At 35.6% G+C, this 23563-nt stretch overlaps 1 protein-coding gene across 1 annotated transcript; it reads left to right on the top strand.

The window, feature by feature from the left end:
• Nucleotides 1–543: 543 nt before the first annotated feature.
• Nucleotides 544–23147, top strand: LOC106872978 (crooked neck-like protein 1). Its single transcript, XM_014920166.3, has 16 exons — nucleotides 544–697; nucleotides 4710–4799; nucleotides 5779–5841; nucleotides 6798–6889; nucleotides 7719–7802; nucleotides 9056–9174; nucleotides 11240–11362; nucleotides 13058–13236; nucleotides 14748–14909; nucleotides 16063–16191; nucleotides 17930–18142; nucleotides 19031–19177; nucleotides 19975–20169; nucleotides 20522–20677; nucleotides 22001–22093; nucleotides 22918–23147. The coding sequence occupies exons 1-16, from the start codon at nucleotides 647–649 to the stop codon at nucleotides 23140–23142; spliced, it is 2121 nt and encodes a 706-aa protein (XP_014775652.1). The 5' UTR covers nucleotides 544–646; the 3' UTR covers nucleotides 23143–23147.
• Nucleotides 23148–23563: the final 416 nt, after the last annotated feature.

Genomic DNA, 23563 nt, shown 5'->3' with positions numbered 1-23563 from the left:
TCAACTCACTCTACGAAGTGGTTGGTGTTGGGAAGGGCATCCAGCCGTAAAAACCATGCCAAAACTGACACAGAAACACGGTGCAGGCTTCCGCTTGGTCAGCTCCTGTCAAACCGTCCAACCCATGCCAACATCGAAGGCGGACGTTAAACGACGACGATGATGATGATTGTGACAACTGCCTTTGTTTGAAGACTTACTTCTTTTAATTTTGCTACCGAGCAAAAGTAAACCACAAACATCAAATGGTCTATATCCTATAAATCATAATGTCACATTTTCCTTAATCCTTGGTATTTTGACAAATTAATAAGAAATCAAGATATATTCTTTTATCCAGACAAGCATTAGAGAGCAATAGTTACCTTCCTGGGAAAGCTGAAATCTTAATTTAATATGAAGTTGGAACTACTGCTTTCAATGCACTTACGTTAATAATCGTTTTTACAATTATCTATTTCCCTACTCCGAAAACAAACTTGCATACATCAAGAAAATACACTTTATTTCATTTTATAAAACATTTTTTCACTTATGAGCATCCGTAGATATATGTAACCAGCTCGTTGATCTCCCTTGATTGTTAAAAGAGTCAAACATCTCCAGTTGGAGTTCAGTTTGTTCTATTTACACGGAATTTGAAACCATGGCTGAAATTACTCCCGGAGGCAAAACCAAAATGCCCAAAGTGGCAAAGGTAAAGTTCTACTTCTATTTATGTTTTTAGAATTTATTCCTGAACTCTGTATCTGAATTACTTATTGAACTTGGTTCAGATTATGGAAAAAGAAAGATTTTGTGTTAAGTTAAATCTACTTTGCCATTCACGAGGGACTGGAATCTTTAATTACAGAGTTATTGATTTGGTGAATAAAAATTGAGATCGAGCTAATAATATATAGATACTTTAAATTCTATTGTATATGTATGGATATTTTGTTAGTCTCGTAGAATCGGAGGTGAGGTATAAATCAAATGAATCTACGACAATGTTTTGATTTTCATTGCACTTCATACCTGTAGTACCCTTGTATAGTTAGAGTACTTTATGATTTCTCTTCCTCTACACCCTAAAAATAAATTAATAGAAATGATCACACTTTAGGGCGATCTTAGACTATAACGTACCATTTAAAGTCGTTCTCAAATTTAAGGTGACTTGGGACCATTAGTTCTTCGAGGGCTAATGCAGTTTCGCACCTCTCCTTGAAAAATTCATGTTTTTGAAAAAAAAATTTTCGGATTAGCCCCGTTCTTCGTTATATTTGCCGACCACTAATTGTCATAGTTGCATGTGTTTACTACTTAGAGTTACCTAACTGTACATAATTGGAATTTTATGTTTCTACACAGTTGTAAGTAATGATCCGACTACCAGCGGGAGAATATATACTGGCTCCAGATTGAGTGCAAGATTGGTTTTATTTTACCTTTTAAAAACGAAAACTAATTAATTATTCTCATATATAAATTCATAAAAAAATTAATTGAATACTTTTTATCATTTCATTTCACGATAAAGCCAACTAGGAGGTCCTCAACCTGCTAGAAATTGAAACCAAATCTCCTTATAATCATATCCTCCTATCTTAAGCAACAACATGCAAAAATAATTCTAAATTGCATCAAAGAGTATTCTTTCAAACAAGTTAGTTGCAGCACAGCATCAATCAAATTCTGTATATACCAAACACTGATACCAGCTAGATTTGAGAAAGCAAAGCTATCACCTTATACTTAAAGTTTGCCATAAATAACAGCAAATACCCCATAAAAAATGAGCATGTCTTTCACAATTAGGATATTTTTTACATTCTGTATTGAAATTTAATCAACAGTATCCATACCTTAAAGTTTTGTGGCCTTGTACCTATCTAAGAAGCCGATATTAGAAGCCTTCGCAAGATAGATAATCATACCTTTATTCATTTATCTCCTTTAGCTACCTGTCTCATTAGAACATTAGATAAAATTAGTTAAAAACAACTCACTTCATGTTCTTGTTGACAAAGCATCAACAAGAGTTTTGCAAGAAGGGTGTAAGCATTGTCTCATCTGGATTAATTCTCTCCCTCATCCAAACCCACAACCATTCTTTCACATTACTTTCTAAAATTTATAGCACATCAAATTAGTCAACTGATCAGAGCTACATCAGTTCTGTGCTAACTATCCAAAGCAGCACATGTGCTTCATAACTGACTCATTGAAAATGGCTAAATAGGTGGCTTAAAATCATCCTGTTAGGCTTGATCCTTCATATCCCTATCACATAGTCAAAACCCATTACCTTAAATCTCCTAAGTCACTCACACATAGACCTGCTGCAACAGTACATATTCAGAACACTGCTACCACTTCCAATTTCTGCAAGACAACCATCTAAAATGCAAAAGGTACACAAGCACACCCATCTCTCATACTGCAGCTGGTCATTCTGGTTCCTTGCAAAAAAGGATTTCCATCAACTTTGTGGAATTCTACTATCCATCACTTCTTCAGCTGTGATGAGCTTGCTGAGCATAGATAATATTTGCAGAGAGAAAGCTTCCATATTTGCTACTTGGTCTGAATCCATTAGCGTATTGCACACATTTGGTAAAAGACCACTTCTCCAATCTTACTGTCATTTATATGCCAAGGATAAAAATGCTTCTGCTTCAAATAAGCAATCCACCAGCCATGATCTCTATTCATGCTATAACCTTCAGAGCTGCTTGCTATCCTTTGCAAAGATTCCATTCTCTCTGTTTTTCTGATAGATATCTATCTCAATATTTGGATACACGTGACAGTGTGTCCTATTCCTAAGAAGAGTAACCTCTCTGACTCAGCTGACTATCAACCTATTGTTCTTGTTTTTTTAGCCTCAGTTTAGCACTGATTGAACAGAATTATGATTGAAGACATTCTAATAATGACCATCCTGCTTTGTTTCTATGTGCAGGAACACAAAATCACATAATCCACTGTGTCCTTTTGAAGACAGTGAGGTGTGATTTAAAGGAGATTTAGTTGCTGTTTCTAGCAACTTGAGCGACTATGTAGAGGCTGCTTCATTGCATTGATTAAGCAAAGTGTTTAATATGGGTATTTAAAAGATGGGATATGCTAGTATGATTAGTAAAGAAGCGAGTGAGTTAGAAGTAGTGGATAAATGGAGAGTAAAGATGAATTGAGGTCAAAGATTTACTGTAGAAAATGATGAATTTGAAATGTGTTTATAAAAGCAGTAGAATGTAAATTGATGTAGCATTTGATAATGATTGCTATCTAACAGTGGATGCGCAATGGTCCAGTGGTTAGGGCAGCGGACTCGCGGTCATAGGGTCGCGGTTTCGATTCCCAGACCGGGCGTTGTGAGTGTTTATTGAACGGAAACACCTAAAGCTCCATGAGGCCCTGGCAGGGGATGGTGGCGAACCCTGCTGTACTCTTTCACCACAACTTTCTCTCACTCTTTCTTCCTGTTTCTGTTGTACCTGTATTTCAAAGGGCCAACCTTGTCACACTGTGTCACGCTGAATCTCCCCGAGAACTACGTTAAGGGTACACGTGTCTGTGGAGTGCTCAGCCACTTGCACGTTAATTTCACGAGCAGGCTGTTCCGTTGATTGGATCAACTGGAACCCTCGTCGTCGTAACCGACGGAGTGCCAACAAACAGCTATCTAACAACATTTTTCTTTTTTTCTACTTTCAGCTTAAGGTCTGTGTCTGTGCTCATACATTGCCAACTGGTGTTGCTACACCTTCATTAATCCTCCTTTAATAGTTGGCATTTGGTGAATAAGGGAGTTTGTTGCTGCTGCCCTCATTCCTGCTTCTTTCTGTGAAGTTGGTTCATCTGGGATTTTGACATTTGGAGATCCAGTTTAGTTTATACATCCACACCATGTAGGTCTTTGAGCTCCTACAGGAGGATATAGAAGAGCTATTGACCTTTGTATCCCAAACTATTGCAGTATCTGTTTCTGTATTTTTGGGGCAGCGGAGGGATTTTAGGCACTATGCAATGGTGCCCTGTTCTGGCATTTGTATAATTTTCAGCACGAAGGTTAAGGGCAAGCTCTTCCAGATGTATTTTGCAGCATATCTTTCTTGCATTCATTCCAGAGAGTAAAGTCTTAGCGTCACAAGTCTTTCCCAGTAGCTAATTTGCTGTATTGAAGCTATTTTTGTCATTTAGCTTCACTGGACCACTTCAAGTTCCTCTATTAATTTCACATTGTGTGTGACCATAGTTGGGAACAAAAGTCAAGATGACTTAGGACAAATGCCCTTCAGACGACCATCATGGTTTTTTTACCCTCTTGTTTTGAAAGTTCTAAGAATCCATCTGGTCAGCCGCCTGTATTTCATTGCCAACTTAGTAATATGCAAATGAAAGGCTACATCATTACTCATGTCAATGCTCAGGTCACACACTAATTGTGATTCTGGAACTGTGATCCCTCAAAATTCAGTGTCTTTTGTCTGCATAGCATTTAACCTTGTCTGCTGATAACCTAGGGCTTGGAACTTTCCAGCATTAAACTGCATATTATTATTGTCAGTCCACTTGTATATTACATCTAACTCTTTTTGCAGATGCATGTCATCTTCTGGGTTTTCTATTTCCTGTGAGACTTTTGTATCATCTACATAGCTTGTAAAGGTGGTTCTAGGATATTCTGGTATATGTCTAATATTCATTTGGTTATATTTCAGGTTAAAAACAAGATGCCAGCTCCAGTGCAGATTACTGCAGAACAGCTGTTGCGTGAAGCAAAGGAGCGAGAGTTGGAATTGGTACCACCAGTAAGTTATCTACATGAATTTATTTTACTCTGTTTTACTAAGTTTTACTTTCATCTGTTAATGGTGTTCAATCTCACCACTGCCAAAGTATTTACTGTTTATTAGTTTCCTTCTGTTAGTTGAGAAGAACTGCATTTGGCTGAATCTAAAAAGAATTTCTCAACAACCCATTGATTTATTTCTTGTCTTCGATATGACATTGAGTCTATAGATTCAATTGATAATTGCTCAATTTACTTTGTTACATGAGGAAAATGCAGGTCAAGATGGCATCAATATAAGCAGTGACAGCACTGCATAATTGACAAATGTTTCATTACCTTCAAATGCAAATTACACTAATTTCTAAGACTATAAGTTTACTGTACAAAAAAAAAAAGTGTCAGTTAACTAACCAGATGCTGGATCATAGATTAAATGGATTAGTATCTTATGATTAGCTGCTTCCTTAGTATAAGTCTAATCATTAAATATGACTTAAGTTCTCTTTCAAAAATCTATGTTCCTTATCTGATCTGTTGTCAACTTGTGTAGCTTCTATTAACCCTGCTTGAATAGACCTATGTCATTTAGCTAGGTGTCAGATACTGAGTTTGACATCCACACATTCAGGATTTTGGATCTACCATGTATCCAACTTGATGTACTTCAAGAAGAGTGGTTTGTATGAGATGCTGATTGACAATCAGAATATTGGAGAAGTGTATTATTTTGTGTTTTTTTGTAACTGCTTGTGGTTTGTTGTGGAGATATTATGAGGTCAGCTTGTACTAGTATAGTTCACGAGGGGTCTGATATATCGTTTGTATAATATATTATTTTGTTTTCAATCAGACCAACAAAGAAAATCTTAGATACAATGTCGAAGTTACCTACTTTGGCTGTTATATTTGAGAAATAAATCTCTTCCCATATTCTTTATAATATTTTCACATTTCCCAGTAAATAGTGATTTTAACTAAATATATCCTTTTTGTAGCCTCCCAAGCAGAAAATTTCAGATCCAGAGGAATTGGCAGATTATAGACTCAAGAAAAGGAAGGTAAGTTAAAATTGATAAACTTTTACGTTTGCAAATGTATGAAATCCCTTAATCTCTCATCACAAGGCATTAAGTATATGACACAGAGTTTATTCTTGATCAAGACATTTCACTTCATTTACTACTTATGCCTGTGTGATTAAGAAGTTCACTTTGCAAACACCTGGTTTTAGGTTCAGGCTCACTGCATGACACCTTGGGCAAGTGTGTTTTAGTTTAGCCCTATATTGCCTTGTGAATGAATTTGTAGATAGAAACTGTATGGTACTTCACATATAATGTGTGTGCGGTGATAGTTCATTGTCTAGTGGTTAAAATGTCTCACTATTATGGGTTTGCTTAATGGACTGGATGGTGTGTTAAATTCTTAGAAATTGTCTGAATATGAATCTGATTTCCTTTGATTAGGTATGAGGCCAATATTTTTGTTGGAATTGGATATACTCAGTTGAACCAATCCCAGTACAATAAATAGTTCTTATTTCATTGTCCCTGGAGAATTCAAAGGCAAAGTTGATCTTGATTTGATTTGAACTTGGATCAGAATGGTGAAGTACCTGCATCTAGTATTTTGTTACTATCATCATTATTTTATGTCCACTTTTCATGCTAGAATGGATTAGATGTTTCATCACTTATCGAGTCGGTTCTTATGTGGAGTTAATGCTTTCCAAGATGTATCAAAGCATTGTGTTTCATTTATACATTTCGGCTAGATGCCCTTCCTAACATCAGTCACTTTATAGAATGTATTGGGTGCATTTTATTGTTGCACCAGTACATATATAAATATTATATTTTCTTTTAGGCCTTGAATGTAAGATACAAATCAATGTTTCTGTGTCAATTTTTTTAATCTTTCCCATCATTGTAAAAAAAAAAAAATGCCATTTTCTCCATTTGAATATTGTATGTTGCTGGGGTGTTAAATTTGATCTTTTCATTCTTCCTTTCAGGCATATGAAGACAATATCCGCAAAAATCGAACTGTGATGAGCAACTGGATTAAGTATGCCCAATGGGAAGAATCACAAAAAGAAATTCAAAGGTTTCTGTTTGTTTGATTTATGTTATACTTTATTTTCCTTCCATATTGAGGATGAAAATAAAGAGTATAGTAGTTAATGTATGCCCACCAACTGCTATACTCTCTGGATTAACTTAGATTTTAATATAAACGATATCACTAACTTGAGGCAAAAAGTGGAAAAGGCTCTCTGGCTGGGTTTGAACCACATGTCTATCTCTTGCTAGGTGATTCTGTTATTGATTATTATAGCAGAAGAAAATATTCATAGAGCCTAATTTGAGAAAATGGTGTGGTAAGCACTCTGTAGTCTAATTGTTTATGAAGGCATTTGACAAAAAGTAGACACTGAATATTCAGCCCTGTCTGTGGGCCTGTTGCTCTGTTTAGCTTCAAATTGGTGCTTATAAGGTATAACATTATTTACTGTACTCCTATTTTCAATCGTTAATCTCTCAGAAATCTTTGATAAGTTTTTATGTGTTTTCATATATAACAGCAAGTTAAATTAATAAGATCCTCTTTATGCCCAAAATGGGGGAAAAAATAATAATATAAAGTAGTAAAAAACAACTTGTAATTATTACAGCTAGTTTAAACACCTACATTACAAGTATATAGTTAAAGTCATTTATTAATGTTTAGAAAGATAAAATAATAAACTGTCAGTCTTGATGTTATATATTACATATTTACTTTACATTGACTTAGAAATCATTGTGTTATAATTTAATTGCTGATAAATGTATATAGTTTATTAGCAGTATTAATAAAAAAGTTCAGATACAGCAGCAAATCATTGGAATTATGGAAGATATATCCTACATTTTGATTTTCTTTATTTCTGCAGAGCACGGTCTGTGTGGGAACGAGCTTTAGATGTGAACCACAGAAACATCACAGTTTGGTTAAAATATGCTGAAATGGAAATGAAGTAAGTGTTCATTATTTTAAATATTTATGCCATTTGATTATATATTTTCAAATGCAAAATAGCCAAGTAGCTAAGATGATATTAGCTCATGGGTTTTTTAAAATTTAATGTCTGTTAGTAAATGTTTTCTTGTGCCTTTAGGATTTATAGTTTAATCATTAATCATCCATGCTGCCAGTACATACCTGTGAGAAATTGGTTCTGCATATTCCAGGAATCATCATCATCATCATCATCATCGTTTAACGTCCGCTTTCCATGCTAGCATGGGTTGGACGATTTGACTGAGGACTGGTGAAACCGGATGGCAACACCAGGCTCCAATCTAAATTTGGCAGAGTTTCTACAGCTGGATGCCCTTCCTAACGCCAACCACTCAGAGAGTGTAGTAGGTGCTTTTACGTGTCACCTGCACGAAGGCCAGTCAGGCGATACTGGCAATGGCCACGCTCGAAATGGTGTCTTTTATGTTCCACCCGCACAAGCCAGTCCAGGGGCACTGGCAACGATCTCGCTTGAAAATCCTACGGAAGCCAGTCAGGCGGTACTGGCAACGGCCACGCTCAAAATGGTGCATCTTATGTGCCACCCGCACAAGAGCCGGTCCAGGGGCACTGGCAACGATCTCACTTGGCTTGCCAGGTCTTCTCACGCACAGCACATTTCCAAAGGTCTCAGTCAGTAGTCATCGCCTCGGTGAGGCCCAATGTATGAAGGTCTTGCCTCACCACCTCAGCCCAGGTCTTCCTGGGCCTACCTCTTCCACGGGTTCCCTCAACTGTTAGGGTGTGGCACTTTTTCAGGCAGCTATCCTCATCCATTCTCACCACATGTCCATACCAGCGCAATCGTCTCTCTTGCACACCACAACTGATGCTTCTAATGTTCAGCTTTTCTCTCAAGATACTTACACTCTGACGGGTATTCACATTGACATTACACATCCAACGGAGCATACTGGCTTCATTCCTTGCGAGCTTACGTATGTCCTCAGCAGTTACAGCTCATGTTTCACTGTCATGTAGCATGGCTGTTCGTACGCATGCGTCATACAGTCTGCCTTATTGTCTGAAATAAACTAGAATCCTAAAAACAATACTTATAATGCTTATAATGTTTTTCAATTTTTTAATGTACTTTACCAACTTACATTTATCAATTATTGAAGTTATGCTTCAGTTGACAGAATTATTATTATTATTATTATTATTATTATTATTATTATTAGTTTTTTTTTAAAAATTAATTTTCAGAAATCGCCAAATCAATCATGCTAGAAACATCTGGGACCGTGCCATCACTATCTTACCTCGAGCGAACCAATTCTGGTACAAATACACATACATGGAGGAAATGCTGGATAATATACCAGGTAAATACGTTTCGATTACATAGTGATGTCCTATTCTGTTGTGTGAATATTAATGCTGTATGACTTTTGAGTGTGTGTGTGTGAGAGAGAGAGAGAAGGTTGTGTATGATTAAGTTTCAACATAGGCATACATAAACCTCCCTCAATACTACATCCCTCAGTTCAGGGGTCTTGTTTTGCATGTTATTTGGTGACCCCACCACTGCTGGTACCACATGAAAGACTCCCAGTACACTCTGTAAAGTGGCTGGTGTTAGGAAGGGTATCTAGTCATAGAAACCTTGCCAAAGCAGACGCTGTCTCTTGTTGAATTGTCCAACCCATGCCAGCATGGAAAATAGTGATGACGATGATGTATATAACATCTCACTTGATAAAATGATGTCAAAAGTGATGGTCCATCACAGGCCTGTGCTGTTGGGGATGAGCAAGAGCATCTGATAGGCACCTTTAATAGCTTTGTACTTTTGGAGAACATTGGTTAGCTAACGTGCATCAACTGAAGCATTCATAGTCTGAAAATATTCAAGAGTGATGTCTGTGTTTTTGTTTATAATGGCAGATTGGTAGAATCATTGGAGTCATAGATAGAATTTGTTCCAGTTCTCTGTGCTTTGAGCTCAAATACCACCAAGACCAACTTTGCCTTTCATCCTTTCAGGGTTGATGATAAAGTACCAATCCAGGATAGTGGATTAGTATAGCTGTCAGAAGTATGAGTGAGATGCTTTGTAGATGTGTTTTAGTTCATTGTGTTCTAACAAACAACATGTGATAAAACTGGTGTCAAGCTATATTGTTCCAAGCTGGTTGCCTTTTTCTTGGCTAAACATCAGTGGCATAGTGAAGGGAAAACTTGGGATCTTTTTTAAAACGGGGGCCACATTTTTCATTAACGAAACACTTTGAAACTTGGAACACTGGTAGAATGTGTCATATAAAACATCTTTTTCTCTTAGTCTTCTTTAAAAAAAAAGAAATCCATAAGTTATTCCATGTTAAAGTTGTCGTATTTCTGTAATTTCAACCAATCACTGACGTCCATTCAGCCGATATACATTAACTGCTGACTACATAAACAAACGATTCTGAAACAATTAACCCTAACCCTAACCGTAGGGTTAGGGTTAGGGTTAAAGCAAATTTAAAATGAAAAAAGCAAATAAAACGAAGGTATGGAGATTAAATACGCTTTACATCGCTTAATCAGCCAAAGGAGTAAATGTAAACAACTGAATACTTGTCAGTGATTGGTTGAAATTATTGAAATAAGACAATTTTTTACATGAAATAAATTCGAATACAAAAATATTTTTCTGTTCTATAACACAAAATAGATAAGTATACGAAGTTTGAAAGTCTTTCGGTACCAAAAACACTACGTAAAACATTAATGAAAAATGTGGCCCCCGTTTTAAAATAGATCCAAAACTTGCATGCATAGCCAACTGCTTGTTTTCCAAAAAAAAATCTTGCCCAGGCTTGCACATATATGTGCCCATAATTGATCAACATTGACCGATGGAGGCTTTACATATGTTGATGTTGAAATTGGCAATGGAACATTTTTGTGATTATAATCCTTGGAGAGATATAGAACAATCCATGAAGCAGGTGAGGCATACATCAATTGGATATCAAATGTAAATTAGGAACTCTGACAGACAACGCAAAACAATGACATCAACCTCATTGTCATTGTTCATCATCATCATCGTTTAACGTCCGCTTTCCATGCTAGCATGGGTTGGACGATTTGACTGAGGACTGGTGAAACCGGATGGCAACACCAGCCTCCAATCTAATTTGGCAGAGTTTTTACAGCTGGATGCCCTTCCTAACACCAACCACTCAGAGAGTGTAGTGGGTGCTTTTACGTGTCACCCGCACGAAGGCCAGTCAGGCGGTACTGGCAACGGCCACACTCAAAATGGTGTATTTTATGTGCCACCCACACAAGAGCATAATTTATTACCATTTCTATGTTATATTTTGTAATTGTATTTGATATTATTTTTCTTTTTCCTGTTTCATTGTCACTATTTGAATTTTATTATCTCTTCAGGTAGTCGACAGGTATTTGAGCGTTGGATGGAGTGGCATCCTGAAGAGCAAGCCTGGCACTCTTACATCAACTTTGAACTGCGCTATAAAGAAATAAACCGTGCACGTGCAATTTATGAACGATATATCCTTTCTTTGTTCTATGACGTTTTTATTTTCGTTTATTTACAATTTTTTGTACCAGTTTTTGCTCCCCACCATTTTCTCATGTATTCATTTTATCATGTTTTGGAAAATTCTTGAAACTTTTTTTGTTTGCATGTGACAATATTTTTTTCTTTTTACATCCGAGTTGTTTCTTTTTTAACACAATAAAGTAGATATGGTTTTAGTACTGTTGTTTGAGCAAAACATGATTGTCAAGAGCAATAGATAGAAAGCACAATGGTCCATGTAGGGTTTGAATCCAGTACCATGTTGAAAATAGGTGATTTTACTGCTAGATGCCCTTTTTACTTTACTGTTGTGAAGGACTAATAGGTATTGGCAATAAGGCAAGCAGAATAATTTGCACCATGTAGAGGCATAACACAGAGGTTTGGACCCATGAATATTGGTAGGACTGGGAGCTTAGTGCAACAAGACACTAAATTTGGGGATGTATTTGGATTTTACATTTACTTAGAAAAAGCAGCAAAAAAATTCATCTTCCATAGTTTTTTTTCATATGGCCTGTGTGTATAAAAACACCTGTTACCTGTTGGAGAAGTTAGTGATCAAAATGCAGTGCAAATACTTTTGCTCAAAGGGTATTTTGTTCAAAACACTGTATACATTTTTTGATCAGTAATGAGCTTACTGCATTATATTGTGCTCAGACACTGCAACTCATTGAAGAAGGGTTGAAAGGTTGGGCAGAATGCAGCAATAAATGAAGTAAAGGAAGACAGCAGTGATATTGAAAATACATGTATAGTACAACACAGGATAAAATAGAAAGACAGAAAAGAGAACTGTAAAAGTGTCGTTAAGAGGGCATGTTAGATATGTTGGTGAATTTTGGGAGCATGGAATGTTTGAAGGTTACAGTGTCCTAAGAGCTAACTATCAATGCAAGTGGTTTATTTCATGCTTCAACAATTTTGAGCATACAAAATGCTTCCATAAGTCATTAGTGCCGCACTGCTTTTAGATTTTATAAGCATGTCCATCCATGAGTGGTAGAGATATTGAATTCAAAATGATGGCTAAAGTTATTGGAATGACAGTGGAGAATCTTTTGGGCTTTTTTCATGTCAGCTGCTTGATGGTGATGCTTTAATGTGCTGATATCCAGAGAAGTATGACATAAATTACTGATGGAGAGTATTCCAGTAGATAGTATTTTGGACAAAAAGGAAGCTCCAGACTGGAGTTGCAAACTAAGTGTGAATGTACCACAAATATATATAGCTTTAAATAAATAGTTAGTGAATGACTATCAAAGGTCTTATTGAGGGATGCTTAGGCACTTTCAGCCTTCTTGATGATTTTTAGAGATTTTGTTTGTCCAATGCAGATCATTGTTATCAATAATGCCAACGTCACATTCACAGCAGACTTAAAGTTGGTCTTATGAAGGGAGTAGGGAAATTCCAGGTTTTCTTCCCAAAATGTATAGTGTAAATTACAACACATATGCACTGACACTGAAAAATAAAATATTCAGTCAAAAATATGGTGTATATAGCAGAAGTTATAAATTGGAGCAAAGCATAGGTAACAATATAAAAAAATTGAACTTGATAGTTTGATTGATTTATATTAGTGTATCATCAGTGAGGTTAGCAAATGTTGCATTTAATTCAAGTCTCTGGCCTCTTTCCTTGACTTAAATCACTTGTATATGTCCATCCTGAAGTAAAGAACTGGATCAAATATGCACGCTTTGAGGAGAAGAACAACTATATCAACAGTGCACGGAAAGTGTATGAACGGGCTGTAGAGTTCTTTGGAGAGGATAATATGGATGAAACTTTGCTAATAGCTTTTGCCAAATTTGAAGAAGGTCAAAAAGAGGTAGGTCTAAATTGTATTGTTTATTTTAAACTTATATTTGAGTTTCATTAGTGCTGTCTGTGTCATTTTTTTTCTTTACCCATCTGTATGTTTCCTGATGACTTATTGCTTCAGGTGGTTTTGGTTCTTTGGTGTATTTGATTTATTTTTAGTTCATATATGTTCTACACTGCAGCAAGCTGGATAAGAGTGTTAAAATCTTACTTCAGGAGTAAAAGTTGTAAATTCAAACCCAAAGTTGCAACAAGAGGAATAGAATTTTTCTTTTATACATTACTTTCATGATTCTTCCAAATTATCTGAAGAAAAAGGACAGACAAAAATAACTAAATCTAAGAAAATTAATTTAAAACATTTAGTGAAAACAGCTTTAATTTTTGATGTCATGTTTTCTTTATATTGTCACAAATTATAGGAGAGGTATGTTGTTCACTTAATCATCACTAATGACTGGTGCATATTTTATTGGCCTCAGAAGGATAGAAAGCAAAGAAAACTATGGCAGGATTTGGACACAGAATATAAAGCAACACAACTAAATATAATGCATTCTATCTGGTACTCTATAAATTCTGCTATGTTATAATTTCTGGCTTGAACACAAGACCAAAACTTTATACGGGATTCAAGATTACTAGTTGTTATTCATTTTATGAGCAGCATTATCTAACATCAAGTTAAGGAAAAGGTATCATTGACTGAATTCCCTTATATTAATGTTACCAATTTTATTGATTTCTGAAGGAATGAAAAGTAAAGTCAACCATAATATGATTTAAACTCAGAAATTAAAGAGATATAACTAAATATCAAAAGACATTTTGTCTAATAATCTACTAAATTTCACTCACAAGGCATTGCTCAGCATGAGGCTGTAGTAAAAGACACTTGCCCAAGGTTCTACATTTTGGGGCTGAGTCTCAAACCATGTGGTTACTCAATGAAGTTTTTTTCACACCATAACCATGTCTGTATTACTGATATTATCTTTTAGAATCTACAGTTCAGTTGGGCTGATACTATACTTCCTTCAACGGGACTGTGGGTTTAAGTTTAGTCATACTATGAGGATGTAGTATAGCTTATTACAATTTTTTGGTGTTTTACCAGCATAGTTGTAGTATAGCAGAATAATATGAAAGATAATTAAAGGTTATGTGTTTGATTTCTTTCCAGAGTTAAGATTGTTTATATGGCCCTTAGGTTGAAGAGATGACTAGTGTATAACAAAAACGTAGTTTTTATAGATACTCTCTCCTTAGACTGCTTTTTCAATATTTTACTCCAACCCAAAAAATCAAATGTTTCAGAAAAAATTCTGTTCCAAAAGATATGTATTTCATGGTTCTTTGTAAACTAACAATTTTAAAGTTTTGAAAATGGAATTTTTACAGATATGGTTATATTAATTTGCTTAAGTTTATTATGTGTTTGTTTTTTCAAAATGAAATACTAGTTGTCTTATTTTTCTATAATTTTTATTTGTATACATTTGATAAAATCTATTACAGCATGAGCGAGCTCGATCAATTTATAAGTTTGCCTTAGATGGTTTACCAAAAGAGAAATGTACAGAAATATATAAGAATTATACAAAGCACGAGAAACGCTATGGAGATCGTACAGCCATTGAAGATGTCATTGTCAGCAAAAGGCGGTTCCAGTATGAAGAGGTAGGGTGATATATTTCTAGCTTAGGAATGGATAATAAAATTGGGGAAATAGGGTATACACACAGGGTTTACAAATTACTGTGATAATATTGGAATCATTAGTTAAGTATGTTTTATAAATAAAATTGTCTATGTGTTGATATGTTAGTTCCCTTTTTTCACAGAACAGAGTTGAAATTTTGACTCCAAGTGTAATTTTTTTTTACTTTTGTTTTATTACAAACTTTAAAAATTTTAAGCTTAAAACTGTTGTTATGTGAGTTCAGTGGAATTGAATGTTTGAAAATACTCTTACTGAGAATTATGTTATTGAGTCTATAATAAGATGTTTGAATATCAGTTTAGTTACTCTGCATGTGTAGACAGTTTTTCCATAAAGTTTTTTTCAACAATAATGAAATGTTTTTAAAAAAATATTTTAATTTCTTTTCATTTATTATATTATAATTTTTTGATATTATCAAATCACTATAGTGTATTTAACTTCCATACATGTATAAACAAGAGATTAACCTGCTTGAAACGTGTAGATGCAAAAATTAAAAGAAAATTCAGCCATAAGGATGTGGTTAGTAGTCTGAGAAGTTATAATTCAACTTATCTTAAATATTTAGATAGTCAACTCATATGTGTAGTTAGATCTTTTTTTAAGAGTCCTGTGCTGGTGCTATGTAAAAGTGTTCATGCCAATGGTGTGTTAAAGCACCCAATACAGTGGTTGGCACTAGGAAGGGCGTCCAGCAACAGAAACCAAGCCAAATCAGACTGGAACCTGGTTCAGCATCTTACCTTGCCAGCTATAGTCAAATCGTTCAACCCATGCTAGCAAAGAAAACATACATTAAAGGACGATGATGATTGATGGTTTTATTTATTAAGAGCAATATTATCATATTTAGTTTTAATATTTTTGTTTCTATCCATATTATAAACAGATTAACATTGGGTCTAACAAATTCACTGTCGTATAATTGACTTGCTATTTGTCTATGTAAGCAAATTACTCTATAATAATTAGGTACATTGTATAGTAACTTATATAATGATTGCTCATTATTTAAGCTAAAAATTTTTTTATTAGATCAGTTCATTAATAAGATAAATATCTAATAAAATAGTGTAATATAAAAAATGAATTATCTTTATTTTGCAGGAAGTAAAAGCAAATCCAATGAACTATGATGCCTGGTTTGACTACCTGCGTCTTCTAGAAGCTGATGGAGAAATGGAACAAATTCGGGAAGTTTATGAGAGAGCCATAGCCAACGTTCCCCCCTCACAGGTCTGTAACTAAACATTATAATTTTTACTCAGACACATCGTTGGTGACTCACACAACTCACTGGGATGTAGAGCTACCACTGAAGAACTCTTCGTGTAGTGCATTTCAGATAAGCTTTAATCTGTCATATGATTTAACTATCTGGTCTTTAGCTTCCTTTGATGGAGATCACTTTGTTGTAAGTATTCAGGTCAGGTCTCCAGTTTGAAGATGACTTCCATCCTTCCTCCCTCCGGTCTTGAGGACTTTGATAAATAAAGGATAATGGGCTTGATTTTTCTCATCCCAACATGAGTGGTAAACGAAAAAGTGTTAACATTTTCAATGCCAAAGCATTAAGAAGTTAACCAGAAAAAAATTATGCAATGAAGAAAAAAATATTTTAGTCACTGAGTATTATTTTGATTCTTTTGGCAAGTATAGGAGACAACTCTGGACATATTTTGAACTTATCATAACCTCGTCAGTGAAACATAAACTTCACCATATTTGCCCAAGTAGTGATTGCAGAATCAATAACTGAATGCACAATAATGTACACCTGTTGATGTAAAAGAGTAGAAATATTCAGAGAATAAATTATTGTTAAAAGGCATTTTAGCTGAGCCCACCTCTTTCCAAGATTGGACTAATGAACAATTGCCAATTTTAAAGTGCTCCCACGATGACAGTTTTTTTTTAATCCTATACTGTACTGTCTATTCTTAGTTTAATAAGTTGGTGGGAAACTGAGTCATTAGAGAGTTAAGTATCTTGGCTATTGATTGTGGTTAGATATGAATTACTGACCCACTCTTATTTCCTTTTCTTCACTTACCCTCCCCTAAACTGATATTTACTGTGTCCACCTCAATTCCCATCTCTATTCATCTGTTGCACTTTTTTCACTCTAGTGTACTTACCTGTCCGCCCATTTTTTCTCTTCCTCTATCCCTATTCTCTCTCTTTCTCTCTCTCTCTCTGTCTCTCTCTCTCTCTCTCTCTCTCTCTCTCTCTCTCTCTCTCCCCCTCTCCCTCTCTCTCTCTTGCCATGTTTTCAACACTTCAGCAAGACACCTAGTCCTATCCCTACTTTCATATCCCTCAATACTATATCCCACACTGTTGAAGGGTCTTGTCTTGTAAGTACTTAGTGATCTCACCAGTGCCTGTGCCATGGAAAGGACATCCAGTGCACTCTGTGAAGTGGTTGGTATTAGAAAAGGCATCGAACTATAGAAACCATACCAAATCAGACATTGGAGTTTGGTGCTGCCCTCTATTACATCAGTTCACCCTATACTAGCATAGAAAAAGACACATTAAATGATGATTTTGAGGGATTTTGCTTGTCTTTTGATTTGTTATTTTGAAGTAGAGGTAGTTGGTTTAATCTCTTGAGAATAACCTGCAAGTTAGCCACTTCAAAGCTACACGTATAAAATGTCAGTCATGTTTCTTTGTGTTCTAGTTTCTTGTGATAGTCAACCTGGCTTTATTAATTTCGGATGTAGTCCTTAGTTTTAAGACATAAACAGCAGAATTATTTTCAGTGTTACCTTTATTTCTTCTGTCTTTTGTGTTCTCTTTCTTCATTTTCTTCTGTTCAGTTCATATGCCAATGTATAAAGTTGCAAAAACATAATGTTTTCTTCATTGATTGTAGCATGAAAAAGGAAACAAAACAAAGACTATCTCCCTCTATCCTTATCACTGTGGTAACTTTATCCTTTCTAATAATAATCTTATCTGATTACAGGATAAACGACACTGGCGCCGTTACATATATTTGTGGATCATGTATGCTTTCTTTGAAGAGTTAGATTGTATGGATGCTGACAGGGTCCGTGCAGTGTACAATGCTGCCTTAGAAGTAATTCCTCACAGAAAATTCACCTTTGCAAAAATTTGGCTGTTATTTGCACAGTTTGAAATTCGACAAAAAAATCTTCAAGCTGCTCGTAAAATTCTGGTAAGTCTTAAGAAACATTTACATAATGTTCTTGAAGATTGTGCTGTGTTGATGCATTTCACGAAGGTAATCTCGTTTCCACAAATTTGCAGTGTAGCTATGGTGCATTGGGATTCGGTTAAGACATACCATTTGCTCTAAGATGCTCTGACCATAAGATTCTGTTTAAATTAACAATAAGGCGGGTTGGTTGAGACAGTTAACGTTTCTCAAATACAATGTTTTATACTTCAGTAGATTAAGAAGCAAAAACACATGACAATTTAGTCCTCTACTACTCTTCAAACAAGCTGCAAATAATAATAATATATAATCTCTTTAAAATTGCACCCTATATCCTTAATAAGAAAAGGATATACTGAATAATTTTGTTTGATAAAAAAATGGGTAGTCAAGTGTCTGTCTGTCAAAATTTTTACATTCTACAATTGCATGAACAATCGTTGGTGTTTGCTGTTGTCATTTTCCTGTTATTAAATTGAACCTTGATCCTTTATCATTTTATTTGTGAAATTGTATATTCTGTGATTTCCCTTAACTTATTATTTTACTATAAACTTATTTTTACATTCTCTGTATCATCTATACTTGCTAGTTTTAATAAAATAACTAGATGAATCCCATTAAAAATATTAGTTGATTTCTCTCCTTTGCTCAGAGTCACAAATGTATAAGAAAGAGATATTGTCAATAGAATCCACTCCTAGTAAACTACTGGTGTTTGTTTTTTCAACCTTGTAGCGATGAAAGTTAAAGTCAGCCTTGACAAGAGTTCAACATAAAATATAATATAGCTGCTCTGGTGCTTGATGACTTTTGTTACTGTATAACCTTTTTTTAAAAATATATATTAGAGGAATGAATATTTTTCAAAATATTGTATTACAGGGTGTTTCATTAGGGAAGTGTCCCAAAAATAAGCTATTCCGTGGTTATATTGATCTGGAGATTCAGTTGAGAGACTTTGACCGATGTCGTATACTCTATGAAAAATTCTTGGAATTTGGTCCAGAGAACTGTATGACCTGGATGAAGGTAAGCAATTTACTGCTTTTTTTAATGCATGATTGACACTATGTAAATGAAAAAGTCATGTGCTGACAGTGGAAGTTATCTATGACATAAAAAGATGATATTTCTAAGCTGAACACTTCATTTTGCATACTTGAATTCACTTAACTGTAGGAAAATAGGAACCAGATCCTTTGGGAATATTCCCTGTGATTGATTGAGATATTCATCATCATCATCTTCATCATCGTTTTATGTCCGCTTTCCATGCTAGCATGGGTTGGACGATTTGACTGAGGACTGGCAAGCCAGAAGGCTGCACCAGACTCCAATCTGATTTGGCAAAGTTTCTACTGCTGGATGCCCTTACTAAAGCCAACCACTCCAAGAGTGTAGTGGATGCTTTTACGTGCCACCGGCATGAGGGGGCCTGTTACACAATACTGGCAATGGCCACGCTCAAAAAAGGTGTTTTTTACATGCCACCTGCACGGGAGCCAGTCCAGCGGCACTGGCAACGACCTCGCTCGAATGATTTTCTAACGTGCCACCAGCACAAGTGCTAGAAGGCAATGCTGGTACTTTTTATTTATAGCAGCTATTTCTTCTCTTTATAGTCCTTAACTTTTCTTTCTGATGCTTCATAACACTACTATGTTGCCATGTAGAGATATTTTATAACTTCAACACTTGAAATTTTCCCCCAAAATGTTTGAATTAATAAATTGAATTAAAAGAACACATTTTATATCTCTTTCACTCTTCTAGGCTTCCATAACTTGTTTAATAAAACCATTTACTCTTGTATTTTTGTATTTTAGTATGCAGAATTAGAAGCCATTTTGGGTGACAGTGAGCGGACAAGAGCAATATATGAATTAGCCATCAACCAACCGAAGCTAGACATGCCTGAGGTCCTTTGGAAATCTTATATTGATTATGAATTTGACCAAGAAGAATATGGTCGTACACGGAACCTCTACCGGCGTCTATTACAAAGGACTCAACATGTAAAGGTATGTGTGACTTATGCAGAATAGAGGATGTAAGACACTTTTGTCCTCACTTGATAATGTCTCCTTTAGATCTTTACTGTTTTTTTTCTTCTATGAAACAGCTGAATCATTGGCTTCCAGAGGCTTAATTCTAGTAAATTTTTGTTGAATAATCCTAGTCTGAATTGTCTGATGGTGTCTTAAGAAAAAGTAATTATAGAAGTATTGGTGAAATGTGTTGTTGGAGTGTAGGGGAAACTTTCTATGAGGACACATTGTATTGGGAGTATTGCGCTGATATTTAATCTAAAGATATTTTAGTTATGAAAGTCATTGCCACTGATATTGAATATCTTTCTATCTTGTGATATAGGTGTGGATAAGTTTTGCTCATTTTGAAATGTCACTTCCTGGTAGTCAATCCATAAAAAATGCTCGTGGTGTTTATATGGATGCAAATAAATCATTGAAGACAGCTGAAGAAAAGGAAGAACGTGTAATGTTGTTGGAATCTTGGTTTGACTTTGAGGTAGGACCTTATACTTTTATTCCATCATTGTTTTCCTTTTATGATAATTTATATTATTCTACTGGCAAGTGCCATCAGTGTGGTGGGTGCACAAAAGGTATTGTACTATTGCAGGAAAATTGACCATAAAGTTTACATTGATTGTGTTGTGCAGTTTTAATCAGATCTGGTAGTAATGTCTCTATTATAGTCATTATAGTATTTGAAATAAGTAGAAAACATGAAGTAAGTATGTGGGTGAAAACACATACTCACAAAACATACCCTTTGTTCTCCTTTTGTATAAAATTTTATCTTTCCATGTTTAACAACACAATTTCTGTAGAGTTAGAACATTTCAACCTATTTTTATAACTTTTCCTCTGGCTTGGATTGTGAAATATGCACTCTTCTACTTGGTTGGAAAATGTCTAAATAAATAAAGAAAAACTGCATGTCATCATTTTCACATTTTAGTTCAGAAATGTTTTAAGATTTATAATTTAAAGTCATTAAAGGAGCAACTTCCATGTTAAAACAATGAATGAAAGAATTTCAAAGTGTTAAGTATTTTAAACTTATTGCATCTTATTTAACTTTAAACTGAAACTCTTTTATTTTCTGTTATGCTAAATTTATCTTCATTGAGATGCACCATTTTGAGCGTGGCCGTTGCCAGTACCGCCTGACTGGCTCCTGTAGGATTTTCGAGCGAGATCGTTGCCAGTGCCCCTGGACTGGCTTGTGCGGGTGGCACATAAAAGACACCATTTCGAGCGTGGCCGTTTTCGTGCGGGTGACATGTAAAAGCACCCACTCCACTCTCTGAGTGGTTGGCGTTAGGAAGGGCATCCAGCTGTAGAAACTCTGCCAAATCAGACTGGAGCCTGGTGTTGCCATCCGGTTTCACCAGTCCTCAGTCAAATCGTCCAACCCATGCTAGCATGGAAAGCGGACGTTAAACGATGATGATGATGATGATGATGATAAAAAGCATCCAGTCCACACTGTAAAGTGGTTGGCATTTCGAGGAGCATCCGGCTGTAAAAACCTTGCCAAAACTGACCTCGTCTGTGCTTTTGCTACGTAAAAAGCATTAAGTCTACTCTGCTGGATGGGTGGTGTTAGGAAGGGCATCCAGCTGTAAGAATCCTGCCAAAACAGTCACAGAAGTCTGGTGCAGGTTTCTGCCTGGCTGGCTCCTGTCAAACTGTTCCACCCATGCCAGTGTGAATGGTGGATGTTAAACGTTGATGGTGGTGGTGGTGGTGGTGGTGGTGGTGGTGATGATAATTGTACTGCTTGCCTTGTTTCTGAAATTATCTTCTTTTTAACCTTTTGCAGAAGGAGGCTGGTGATATTAATTCATTGAAAGTTGTCGAAAAACAAATGCCTCAGAAAATCAAGAAACGTCGGAAGATTGAGTCTGAAGATGGAGTAAGTTACTTTAGTAGAAAAAAAATTGTCTATTTATTTTTATGCAATATTGTGGAATCAGTGATGATTCTTGCATGAAGTGAATTTTCTTCTAGAAGGAAAATATTACAAGCAACTTCTTATATAGTAAATGTTGTCATGAAGTGGATCTTACTGATTTATTTTATTTCTCAGTTTTGACCTTACCTTTAGTCCTAATCTACATCAATTCATGAATGGTTGCAAGAAGGCTGGTTTCATAGACAAAGACAAATATATAAAATCTATGGATTAAATCACTGGAAAATGATGAAACTGGCAGAACATTCAACTTTACTATTCTCAAATGTTTGGGATCTAAGACAGTCTTACTATCCTTAACCACAAAAGTTGGATACTTGGCAGTCTATTGCAGCAAAATGTAACTGTTACAGCTGCAGTATAATGAAACGAAGATATAGAAGCAAAGATTCACCCAGACACTTTTCATCCTTTGCATCTTCTTTGTACTTGTTTGTGGGTCATTAAACACACACACAGACACACACACACACACAGACACACACACACACAGACACACACACACACAGACACACACACACACACACACACACACACACATAGACTCAATATTTGTTTGTTATTGACCTGCTTCTTATATCTCCTCATCAGTTATCTCTGACATACTTTTAGCTTATTTCCTATAACCTGTAGCTTGTGTTCTGAAGTTGATTTTTAGTTTGTACTCCATTATATGTCTATATCTCCCCCCTCCCATATTGATCCTTTCATGTTTTGATGGAATAACTTAATGCTCACTTTGTTTTTATTTATTGCCTTCACAGTCTCATGCTGGTTGGGAAGAATATTATGATTACATCTTCCCTGAAGAAGAAGCTTCACAGCCAAACCTCAAGCTGCTGGCAATGGCAAAGAAATGGAAACAGAAACAAGTGGAAGAAGATCAGGTTGAAACAGATGAAGAAGGGGAAGAAGATGAAGAAGGGGAAGAAGATGAAGAGGAGGAAAGTAGCGAAGAGGAAAACCAAGAAAGTGATGAATCTTCATGATAAAAGGAGAGAAAGAAAGAGAGAGAGAGAGAATTCAAAGGGGGACAAATAAACTCTCAGATGCTGTTTGAGATTAGGGAGTGTTTGTCAAAAGAAGGCCAGTGTTCTTCACCCTTGCAAACCCTCCCAAACTGTGAGATTGATGCAGTTGATGTTCAATTTTTATTAATGAGTTGACTCTATTGAGATGCCTCACTAAGCTTATGGAAATAATCTCTTTTAAGTTAGTCTTCCTTAGTCTACTGAGTTGTTTCTCTAGGCCCACTTAGATTATGGAAGTGGTCTCCATTAAGTCAGCTTAGTAGTGAGGTTGTCTAAATATTTAAATCCATTTAGTTAGTTTCTTGGGGCTGTTTTTAGAGTTAGTGTGTTAAACATGTGGTAGCTGTTTAGGCTAAGTTAGCCTTCTTCAGTACATTGA

The sequence above is a fragment of the Octopus bimaculoides genome, chromosome 2 (assembly GCF_046866305.1).
Source record: "Octopus bimaculoides isolate indiv1 chromosome 2, ASM4686630v1, whole genome shotgun sequence".
Classification (NCBI taxonomy): domain Eukaryota; kingdom Metazoa; phylum Mollusca; class Cephalopoda; order Octopoda; family Octopodidae; genus Octopus; species Octopus bimaculoides.
The sequence above is the reverse complement of the archived record's forward strand: the minus strand, read 5'-3'. Positions and strand labels throughout refer to the sequence as shown.

Excerpts from the sequence above, each read along its gene's own strand:
- LOC106872978 (XM_014920166.3), top strand. The coding sequence starts at position 647 with ATGGCTGAAATTACTCCCGGAGGCAAAACCAAAATGCCCAAAGTGGCA. Across the intron at positions 6,890-7,718 it reads TCACAAAAAGAAATTCAAAG|AGCACGGTCTGTGTGGGAAC; the intron begins GTTTCTGTTTGT and ends TTATTTCTGCAG. Across the intron at positions 19,178-19,974 it reads ACTGTATGACCTGGATGAAG|TATGCAGAATTAGAAGCCAT; the intron begins GTAAGCAATTTA and ends TTTGTATTTTAG.